Source organism: Cryptomeria japonica, chromosome 9, assembly GCF_030272615.1.
Source record: "Cryptomeria japonica chromosome 9, Sugi_1.0, whole genome shotgun sequence".
Lineage (NCBI taxonomy): Eukaryota > Viridiplantae > Streptophyta > Pinopsida > Cupressales > Cupressaceae > Cryptomeria > Cryptomeria japonica.
In genome coordinates this window covers 328621822-328634083 of record NC_081413.1, presented here as the reverse complement: position 1 = coordinate 328634083, position 12262 = coordinate 328621822, and the positions used below count along the sequence as shown (strand labels likewise).

At 41.4% G+C, this 12262-nt stretch overlaps 1 protein-coding gene across 3 annotated transcripts in view; it reads right to left on the bottom strand.

The window, feature by feature from the left end:
* LOC131029737 (F-box/LRR-repeat protein At5g63520) overlaps positions 1-12262 on the bottom strand; it is a 251491-nt gene that overhangs the window by 53345 nt on the left and 185884 nt on the right. For all 3 annotated transcript variants that reach the window (XM_057960372.2, XM_057960373.2, XM_057960374.2), the window contains exon 9: positions 7090-7202. In XM_057960372.2, coding sequence (XP_057816355.2) covers positions 7090-7202 — 113 coding nt within the window. The remainder of the gene's footprint in view (positions 1-7089; positions 7203-12262) is intronic.

The window sequence follows — 12262 nt, the reverse complement described above, 5'->3', positions numbered from 1 at the left end:
TCAATTTGGGCCCGTTGGTGGCAAGTCTATTTTCAATGGCCATCGGAAGACCTGGAACCACATTCTATAGGGACCACGACCTCCTTCCCGTACATAAGAAGAAGAAGAATAATAAAGATTTTGAAGACTGTGGTCTTCCATACAGGGTTCCAATCGTTGCCAACACTCTTCGGATTATCTACGTCGCCAGCGTTTGGGGCGTCTCCCTTCCAATATTCTTTGTATTCCGGCAGGTACACCTCGGTTGGTTGCTCTGGTTCCTCTACTTTGAGCCTGTAGCTTTGGAACATTTTGTAATCCTCTATTTGCCAGTGGAAGAGCCCGTTAAGTGAGCATACCTCATCTTCAGAACATCCCTCCAATTCGAGCACCCCTTCACTATTCGGCTCCATCGCGTTCTTGCCCTTGCTTTCATCGAGACCCCCTTCCCCATTATTAGAGTCTTCTGAGTCCGAGTCGGAAGAGGCGAGCTCTTCGCCGACATCTTGGGTGTGTAGGTCAATGGTATATTTCCGCCCTCCCTTCTCCATGGAAAGTGTATTTTTCTTCCAGTTGTGGTTTACCCTCGCGTTGATTAACCATGCTCTCCCCAAGATGGCATCATAGCCTTTCTTCTTCGAGGGAATAACCATGAAATCTAACAAGAATGGTTGCGTACCAATTGTCACTTGCTGGGCCATCAACAAGCCGAGTGGCTTAATGCCGTGTTGGTCCGCTCCCACCAGGTTGAATGTGGGTGGCCATAGGGTGGGCTTCCCCAGCCGCTTCCATGTTTCTTCTGGTAGTACATTCACCCCAGATCCCCCGTCCACAATGGTGTCCTTCAGAATGGTCCCACGGATACCCATTTCTACCACAGTTGGGTGTCTACCACTGCTCAAGGCTAGTAACATCGGGTCAGTCAAAAGGCTGACGGAAACCTCCACCTGTGGTGTACTCTTTGAAGCGGTGGCGGGAACCCCTACCTGTGGTGCACTCAACGATGCGGTGGCGGGAACCCATACTTGTGGTGCACTCGACGATGCGGTGGTGGGAACCCCTACCTGTGGTGCACTCGATAATGCGGTGCTTTGCACATTGGTGAGGATGGTAGTCCTCAATTGTGGCATAGAGTCTAGAAGGTCTTTTACCTTTATCGGCACCTCTATCTGCAAGATTTTCCCAATGATGTTATTTTCCGCTTCCGTACGGGATGATGTACTCGCCACCTCGTTGTCCCGTCGTTTGGTCGTCATCTCACGTTCAATATTGGCCTTTGCCTCCCGTAATCTCTCCTTCTCCGTACGGGGGTCGGGATAAGTGGCTTTTTTCATCTAGGCGCGAGTGATCGCCAGTACTTCTTTCTCACCAGTCTTCTCAGCCTTCTCAATGTTGAGGAGATTAACCCCTGCCTGCGGGCAATTTGCGTCCTCATGGTCGCCTGGCCCACACCAACGGCAGAGGTGCTGAGGGGTGGCTTCCTTCGTGCAATCACGGGCGAAGTGCCCCCACTGATTACAGGCCCTACATTGGATAATTGGCCGGCCCTTGGCGTCATACTGGATACGGCTTCCGTTATTGTTATTGTTGCTATTCCTTCCACCGCCACGTCTGTTGTCCCGGTATCCTCCAGATGATGCCGTTGTGTTAGTATGTTGGCCGGTACCTGCTGGTGCGGATGTTGTGGCCTGCTCCATGAACAACACCTGGTTCATTTGCGTACTTCGGGTTTTCATGTTGTATGGGCACTCCTTGGTGGAGTGTCCCATCACTTGGCAAATCTCGCAGAATGCCTTCTTTTGGCAAGTACCCTTTGTGTGCCCCTCCTCTTTGCACTCAGTGCACCATATGTCCCCTTCGTTCCGACCAGTGCTTCTCATTATTTTGAATTCTTTTCTCGTTCGCTCCATGTCTTTCTGGAGCGCTTGCACCCGTTTGCCAGCCTCGTCATCGCTGCTGCTTTCCTGTGAAGGGTCATCATCCTCGGATGAGGATTTATTACTTTTCTTCTTCTTTGATGTTTTGTGTTCGCTCTCCAGGTCCATCGCCCTATTATAAGCGTCGTCATATGACGTCGGGGGTACAATTTTCATCTTCCTCCGTAGGGAGGATTTCAACCCTTCAACGAACCATCGTTTCTTCAATCCATCTGCGGGTTGGCTTTCCATTTTACCCAAGAGTTCTTTCAGCCTCCGACTATATGCCCGTACTATCTCCCTGGTACCTTGTTTGGTACTGTATATCTCCGTTACAATTTCATTGTCATCACGAAGCAACCGAAACTCCCCCGTGAATTCCTTTGGTAGATTGGCCCACGTGGCCACTTTTTGCTTGTCCACATTAGAGTACCAATCTATGGCAACTCCTCGTAACGTGGCTAGGAACTGCTGTACCCAGTCATCCTGGTCTGTTACTCCATTGGCGGACCAAATGGTTTCACATGTACGGCAGTGCCGTAGGGGGTCTTCCTTGCCCTCCCCTGTGAACTTTGGCAATTTTTGTTTACTCGCCATCCCACCGCTGGGTCTCGCTCCTCTAATTCCTTGTGTGCTTGTACCTGGCAATCCTCCGCCTCCTGCAACTGAACCTCCACTCGTGGGTCGTCCGGAAAAAGTTGCTGACACCAAACCAAACAAACTGCCTCCCGTACGGTACCCTTGTGCTCCCTCGGCACCTTCGGTCGTACCGTCACCTTTCGTTGTCTCCCTCCGGTTGTCCTCTGAAATGGACAAATTCTTTAGCAAGTCTCTGCTAGCGTCGATCAGGTTTAGACTTCGCCTTGTTTGTTCCACCAACTCTTCGCGGCTTCTTACCCTACGGTGGTATTCTGGCGAACTGTAGAGTTCTCCTTCGGCACCCTCCATGACTCCTTCTGGCAGCCCTACAACAGTGTAGACAGTGTAGTTCTCTCCATCTATCTCTGCCTCCGCAACCTCCGTGACACCTCCTGGGTTCCCTTCGGGCAACCCCTCGGCTGGTCGTCCCTGGGCAAGCTGCCTTAGCCTACGCCTTCGTTCTATCTGCTGTCTGAGATTCAACGCGGTTTGTGCCACTTCCCATTCGTCACTCTGTATCTTTTTATTTTTGTCCTTATTTAGTCTATTGGGCATAAGTCACTTCCATACACAGCAAACACACACCATGTACACAAAAAAACTTTTATTATTTTTATTTTTATTTTGCCTTTCGGCCACAATTTATATCAGCCGTGTGTCGGGATTATTACAAGGTTCAATTTCCTCCTGGCCTGGCGCCATCTCGTTCCGTTTCCCGTCGGCTGTTCTCTTCGTAGAGTTGCAAGATTTGTTGTCGTCGCTCTTCCTGGGCAATCTCCTCCAGGCGGGCCTGTTGTGCCAGCGATGCGTGTGCAAGCAACCGGGGGAGGTGGTTCATCAATCGGTTTACTGCCGGGCTAACCTCCAACGCTGTCCACACGGCACTTGGTGGGATTTCTGCCTCCGCCGCTTCTCGTCAAACGTATGTCTGAATGGCTACCTCGAGCAAAATTGAAAATTCTCGCGTTGCTGTGTCTTCTCCTATGTAAAGTTCTGTTCGGGCGTCATCGGCCTCCGGGTTTACTTCACCAACGGGTAGGCCCATTGTGTCTGTGCGCCATCCGTGTCTTCCGTTCCCGAGTTCGTCTAGGTAGCGGCGCCAAATGTTTGCCCTCTCGGGTAAACGGTTAAATGCACAAAGTAAATGCACAGAACATAATGGAAATACATTAAATAACCAGTCTCTATATTAATTCAACAGTCCATGTACATCAAGTGCTTATAACATTATATCTGACACGACTAACATGATGATACTTCGAAGAAAAGGTACACAATATATAATACCCGAAGGGGTGCAACACAACCGTCGCGACTCCAACTACCTACCCGTCGGCCAACTAACTGACCGCCGTAACTCATTATTACCGACGACAACATAAACATAATATAACAACATAACATAATGATTATTCCCGTCAACAGACTTCGGTCCGGGCGACCATCTGCAGTCGGATGCTTCCACATCGGCTCATCGGAACCAACACTAAAATGTTACCCCGATCTCCGATCACTAGTAGACGACCTCATAGGCCCATCGGAATAACCCCAAAAATGTCATCCCGATCACTGATAGCACTTAGTCGAGTCATCGAAAACATACCTGAACTGGCTACCCTGACCCCTAATAACACCAAAGTGGACCAAAACGGATCCATCAAGAAATCGGCATAGCATTCAGCAAACTTCTTCAATACCCGATGACATCCCGATCGCCGAGGGCGACTTCATCGGGTCATCGGTGTAACACTAGCCAAGCTCACCCGATAGCCGATCAACCAGAAGGAGGTTCCATTGGAGATCGGCATAGCTGCAAACATCTGATCCCGATACCCGAAACACTTTCCATGACAGAGGAGCAAACTCATCAAACATCGACATGACATCCAAAATGTCAACCCGATTGCCGATATGCGACCCGATCGCCGAAGGCGACCTCATCGGGTTTCGGCATAAGAAATAACATTAACTTCTGATCCCCCAATGGCTCCGAAGGCGGATCCATCAGACATCGGTATAACAAGGAAACAGCTTCTCCGATACCCGATAGAGAGGAAGACATCGACCTAAATCACACCGATCAGGAAATGATCAACAACCAAGAAGGTATCACTCTGCTGCTCCATGGATGTAGGCTACTCCGATCAACCCGAACATGCCAAGTGAGTTCGAGGCACTATTCCAACAAGAACATCTCTTAACTTGGTGCATCACCTCCTTTCTTTTTAGCTTTTCCTTCTTCCCTTTTCCTCTACAAACTGTTAGGATAGGTTTAGAAGTAGAATTCTAAGTGTTGGGTTGGTTCAAAACTTGCACCTGGATTGAGAAGGAAGTCGTCCTTCTTCGAAGATTCAACCCCTTGCGCAAGGTCCCACACTTTGGGGTTGTTTCCATGTTTCACGAGGTTGCTGAGTTGATAGCTCAGCAAGGGTGCAAACTTTTGTGACACGAGGTGGACCATGCACCACCGAAATCAGATCAACTATAGAGGGTTTTTGTCCTCAACAATCTCCAAAAGAACTCTCTAGGTTCATTTCAACAACATCACATATGTGTGCACAAGTAGAACAAAAGAATGAGAGTCAAAATCCCGTTATATAGACTTAAAAAAATTATAGCATGTTTGAATATTCAAATATAATATTGCCTCAAAAAAGGCCCCCAAATGGCTTTCTTAAAACAACTTATGTCTCCCAAGCTAGGTGTCCCCATTTGAGACATACTTCATAAATATTAATCACTTAAGTTATAAAATTAATTAAAATTACTTAAGTGACAAACAAAAAACATTATTTTCCATCACCTTCGAAACTCCACCACAGCACTTAAAAAACAGAACATTTTACATAGAAGCTGAGAGGAAACTAAAACTGAGACCAAGTGCCAAATGATGTTGAAACCCACTGAAACTGAATGCTGAAGCTCTCTACAGAACTCTGAGTCCCCCAAGCAACTCGGAACAGCCTACGGGAATCCAGGGGTAGTCTAACGGGAAGCACAACTAAGTAGGAGCAAAAAGAGGACATTACACATCAACTGGGATTATATAGCTGAAGCTAATTCAATCGATTATAATCTCTGTGTTAAGCTCAGAAATCTACTTATTTATTGTGTGTTTGTAACAGCAGATTGTTGAAGAAAAGTGTATTGTTATTTTTGTTACTTCATAATGAATGTTTCAATAAAAATATGTTATTTGCTGTTGTAAAGGCCAGAGACCCTTTATTATTAGCTTTGTTATTTGTCACAACAAATTAAAGGTTCCATTATAATCTCAATGTATATGTTATGTGACAGCACTCACTATTTGAAAGATGTAGTTGTCTGATGCTCAATCATGTTGTTAAATGCATAGTTTTAAGACTCGTGGACTCGCCACGGACTCGCGAGTCTAGTGGCGCCATGAGTCGACTTGCCATGGACCCGCGAGGTGAGTCCTGGCGAGTCTTTCTAATTGACTCGCGCAAGTCTTTCACTTGGACTCGCGAGTCTTTTGACTAAACACGTGCAACCCAGAAAACAAGTCAAAAAATTATCTAAATCTTTTTTTTCAAGTCAGTCTCATTCCCTTCATCAAAATATATACATGAAATATAACATTTAAGTATAAGTGGCATACTTTAAGTTATATTTCATGTATATATTGGCAGGATGTTTGAGAGTGGTTTCAGATCTCTAGGAATTATAATGCAAATTTTAGGTATTAGAAGATCTTTTAAATTTTCAGACTTAGTCAAATTTCAGTAATCAGTAGGCTCCTATTAGCATTCTCCCACCCTCTCTATCTCACTCACTTTATCTGCCTCGAATTTCAGACCTATCTATCTCCCTATCACTCTTCCTCTATCCCCTCTCTCTACCACTCTCTATCTCAGACTCTCCTCTCTCCCCCAAGATCTAGACCTATCATTATATGTAATTTTGTAAACATTTATAAACTTATGCTTCTATTATACGTTTTAAAGTTTGAAACTATGAGTATGTACTATGAATGATGAAATTTCAAATATTGAGTGTTTGGAGATCATATGACATGTGTAATGTTTCAATTATGGCTCTTTGTTCTCTAAATACATTAATTTCTTTATGTTTTTTTGTAAAACTACGGTTATTTTTTTGCCGAGTCTTTCGCGAGTCTTTCACGAGTCCAAGTCTGAGTCCAATTTTTTGGTTTGCCGAGTCCGTGGCGAGTCCGAGTTTTTAAACTTTGGTTAAATGTATGAGTGTCAAATATTGTCAATAATGCTATGTGAGCTCCAAAGAATATTGTAAATCAGAAATCACAACAGACACATCTCAATTTCCACATGCAATGCAAACTGTTTGACATAATGTTCATTTGGAGGAGCGCAAAGAAATTTGGAAAAATTTGGTAGGGGTTCTAACACATAAAATAGATTATTAAAGACTCCAATTGGTTAAAGAAAAATGAGATGAAAAATAAAAACAAAAAATTCTCAAGTACTTGAAACTTTTTCTAAAATGTGAAAATGTGCTTTGCTTAGAACATTATGCATAAATGGGACATTCTAAAAGACAGAGTATCAGGACTTACCCATGAACTTCATGGATTGTGAAGGGAACCATAGCCTTGTCCTTTCCTACAGAACACTTGCTCCTTTTTGAGACTCCAATAAACAATCCTTCACTTAAAATATCACCTCCTACCTGCCAAAATAGTAAAAAACTATAATCAAACGAAATTAAAAATGATCACATGTAAATAATTAGTGCATCTTTAGATCAAGGGGACTATTAACCACCAAATTTGTTTTGCAGGATAGACATCAATTTCAATTGCAAACTTAATGTAGTTGACAATATAATTGTATCGGCAGTGCAGACAAAAATGTTTATCAAGAATACGATCTATCAAACATGCTTCCCTAATCCAAAATCATAGACAATCATTTGAAGCCTCAAACATCTTAATTGTGATCAAATTTGTATTTGAGTGTGTTTGTCTGGCATGTCCAATACATTCAATAAATTCCAGATCTACAAAGAAGACACGAATGCAGGGTAGACATACCATTTCAATAAGAAACAATTTTATACCATATCATGTCACACCAAAAACTTGACATGCATTGAAGGGATAAGTCCAACAAAAATTAGTAACAAATATTTCCAAATTGAGAGAAATGGAAACTCACTTTTTAAGGGAATCTAGGAATGGCTGGAGCTGGTGGCCTTATTCATGTTTGCGAGGCCAATCTTATCAAAGCCTATTCTGTTTGTCATGAATTTGGAACTAATAATGAAGCGGGGGCAATTGATTTGGAGACATTGAATGGATTATGGTGGAAAGGAGATCTTTTTAAGTAACATAAGAAGAATGGTCGACTCCAAATCAGATAGTCACTGCAACTCTTTCTTGGAATTATGACATGGAAAATTGATTCAAGGGTAACACAGATCAACATTCTTATCACAAGGCCAATAAGGTGGCAAAATATTTATCCAGCATGCAAGTAATCCAGATGCATTTTCAAATGATCCTACGTCCAAAAGGAACCCACTAAGTGGGTTTGGAAGACCTACTGATCAGATATAATGATGAGACTTCCCTCCTAGAAAGCTCTTTTACTCTAAAATATTCATCACCTAGAGGTTACAGAAAAACAGTTATTTAATTTCTTTTAAATGGGCCATTACAATTGACTCTCTTCAAAAGAGAAACGAAGCAAACAGTGGTATTTTATATTGATGCTGAAGATTTGTCACAACAAGGCACCTCAAGGTAGGATTCGGTGGAGAGTAAGTATGTGTGATGTGATGGGTATCACACAGAGGATTCATTCACCATATGTTTATTTTCTTTGATTTCAATTTTTTTCTCACTCCCTCCATTCTCTTGCCATCGTCCCAATAGTCAGCTACTTATACTCTCATTTCTCCTAGATAGAAGAATGAATAAGATGAAAATAATTCAACACCGGACAACAATAGAGGAAGTAATTATGATGAAAACAATCAACCAAGCACCTGCTAGAGCATCTTTAAAAGGGAATCCAAATTCTAAGCACTCTAACAACTTGGGTTACTTTTTACTCCTACACCATAAATTTAAAAGATTTTTCTTCAGCATAGGGGTGCTTAATCCTAATGAGGGAGGAATATAGATAACCATGAAGATTAGGAAAAAACTCAAGGAGAACATGGATCAAGAGTTTTTGATCAGCTAGGTAGGGAAACCTTTTATTTCTCTGTTGAAAAGAAAAGGAAAGCCTTTGTAAGGGCCCTAATTAACCATATAAAGAGCTCATTTTGAATAAGACTGTATTTCTTGGAGAAGGTGGTGACCTCATTAAGAAACTATCTAAATTCCTTTGTGAATGTGGTGGAACTTCTCCAACTGTGTTTGCGGATAAGAGCTTGGCTTCTTAGCACCAACATCCCTCTTAGTTCTCACCTTCCTAAGTTTGAAGCATAATCTAAAGGTAAGTAAGCGAGACGAAAAACTTTCTGTCTATGTTCCACCAAGTTACTATAATGTCCCTTTTTTCAAGATCTCTTGCAGGTGTTGACTTTCAAGGTTTGTCAGTAAATTCAAAGGAGTATTTTGATGTTGTCAATGAGCTCAAATGTGTTATTAGAGTTGACTAACTCTTTCTGGAGGGATTTTGGACAAATAGTCCATTCTATTTATAATAAGTGTCAGTTTAGACACCGATTCGGTCAATTGGCAAAGTTTCTATTTCTAAATAGTCAATGATTGCTAAAACTGATAATATCTTGGCGAAATAAGGTATTTTGAGATATTATTGTATATAATGTTAAATTACTAAAACTAAATTATTAACTAAGATTGTTTTATTTAATTAAGTGACTTTATTTTGGTGGATAACGTTTTAAATAATTAAAGTTCTTTTGGGGTGGGCACCAACTTAGGGAGACATAAGGTGAATTTATAGTTAAATTAAAAAGTGTAAAACCCTAATTAGGGCGTTGGGCTTGGATGAGTTTATAAAAAAGTATTTTGGAGCTCATTTGGAATAAGTTAAAGATTATTATTTTTTATATGTCCCTCTAATTGAGAAAAAAAAAACCTATGTTTCATTTCAAGCCTTTGGGGGATAAAAACCCTCTTCTCAAAATCAGTTTCGATGGTGAAAGATCTACCCTAGTCGATATTTGTTAGAGATATCATTAAGGTATTTCACAATGCCTTTAGTTTAAGATTTTGTGTGGTTTCTGTCAGTGGCAATTTGCATGAGTTTTGATTATTATTGCCAAACATTGTAGAGGAGTTTGGATGCCATACTTGTTGAAGTTGACTTATTATTAAAATATTGTTTGGTGTGGGATCTTGAGAGTTTTGGCACATTGTTCTTGGTGTGGTTTTTCCTCCTCATCAAATGCAATGTCCCCTTTGTAAGAGAAGATGATTTCTAGCAGGGTTAGCCTATCATCAAGGTTCCCATAGGCTAATATAGTGGATAGGGAGACCATTCAGGGGTCAAGAAACCTTTGGGGAGGTTTATGAGGCGTTTCAGAAGCTCAGCCAGTTTCCTATTTTTTAGGAGACTGGCAGTTTGCCTAATCACCACCCGAAGCTTGAGGAGCCTTCCAAGTGACTTTGTGAGCATTTTTTGATGTTCTGAGACAGACTCCTATTTTTTCAGAGGTATCATATTTTTAAGGGGAAGACTAAGAGTTGGCTTGCCAATTATAAACATCACCCGAGGACCAGGTGCATCATCAGTATTCAGTTGGAAGTGGCCCGATGATGGTTTTGGAACAAGGAAGAAATATTAAAGTATTTGCTTTAATGTTTTAATTAAATAAATAAAGTACTTTTACTTTATAACATTCTAATAAAGTGACTAATAAAAGGGGGCCACCAAGGGGTACGTCCACCTAGTGGACATAACATTGTTTTAAAAAAGAGAAAACATTAAATAAAGCTCATGAAATGTATGGCTAGCTTAGAGGGAAATATTTTATTTTATTAAATCATATGAAATCCTAAAAGGTTCGATTAAGATTTGAGGAGAATAAAGTGATATTGGGAGCATCCATTTGATTATTCTTGGCATCATTTTAAAAGGAAGAAGTTGAAAATTCAGAAATCTGGAGATCAAGGTCAGATTCAGAGGTTGTAGGGATGAAAACCCCTTCAATTTAGAGGGCCTACAAGAGTGGAAGACCTCCCAAGTGTTTGAATCAGCATTTTCATTCAGGGAAAATTCAAAAAAGAATTCATTTTCAGGTTGCAGCAGTGAAAAGGACAGGGAAATCATTGAAGTTTTCAGATCAGGGAGCAGATCTGAACCGTCTTAGTCACCACTTGCCAGCATTCTACACACCTACAGACAGCCATACACCCCAGGAGTAATTTGCAGCCATTCACATGGGGGAAGTGGGGGTTTGGGAAGGCGAAAAAGGGCAGATCAGACCTGATACAAATCTGATATTGTAGATCAGAACAAAAGAAATCCATCTGCTGGTAAAATTCAGGCTCAATGTGACAATTTCAGCACATGGCAAAAACACATCAGACCTGTACCTGATTTGTAGGGTATGTAACTGTCAATTTCACTCAAAATAAGTACCCAAAAAAAAATCCTTTGCTCATGTATTGGTTGTATTGTTATTTTTCCAGCATTCTTTATTCATTGTCCTTCATTTCATTGCAAAACCCAAGCAAAAACCAAAAAAAACCAGAAAGTTGCAAACTTTAAAAAAAATACATAAAACACAGAAAAAATTCAGAAGTTGCAGAAAATCAGAAAAGGGGTGGGTCATTTCATCAAGCGTGAGTTCTCTATTGGTTGGACATGGAGTTTGCTGCTAAAATCAATGCTTATCTTGACATCGGAAACCTTGCTTGGTGGAATGAACTATGGCTGTGTGGAATTAGGGTAATCTGAGCTGACTATTGGACATTGTTGGGTGCTACAATGACATCAATAGTGATTTGCAGCTACAATTACTAGTTTTCTTTCTTTGGCGTGGAAGTTCTATTTGCTATTTGGGTATCCATCTCCTTGCAATCAACATTCAGCCTATGCTCAGAAGTTTTGAGAATTTTTGGTGTGGTGGGTGTTTGCTGTATGATTCAGCTTGAAATAAAAATTGAGTGCTGTGAGTTTCACATTTATATTTTTAAGGGGCAGCAATATGCATTGAGTTTTAGCACCTTTATCAGCTGTGCAATAGAGGAATACACTTCCTTGATGGGCACATGTGAGTTCAAGGTGACTTGCCAGATCTGTTTGAAGTTGAAATAACTCCCTTTGAGATGCCCAAGGGGTTAGAAGGGGATCAAAGAGAGTAACAGCAGTTTGAAAGAAGTCTGAAAATTAAATAATTGTTTTGGCAAAATCACCCCTATTGCTTCAGTGCATCACTTGGCAAAAAACAACATAATTATCTGGGTGTACTTTCTTAATCTTGATAAATTTTTGACATTCTAGAAGTTGGTAGAACCTTGTGAAGGGATTGAAGAACTAACCAGCAGTTTGGACCTTGAGAATTAATGGTAAGAGGAATGTTATTGCTGTTCAAGTGGGTCTGAAATCTTCCATCATTGGTGTTGTTCACAGGTCTGCATTTTGTATTGCATTCTGAATTTCAGATTATATGCTTTGTGCCTTCTCATGATTTTCTGATGAATTGGTTGCTTAATGCAAATCTGGTTTATACTATCTTATCCTTGTTAGTGTAAAACAACTACGTTACCCCGAGTTTCCAGGATGGGGATGGTGGGACAAGTTTTTGGG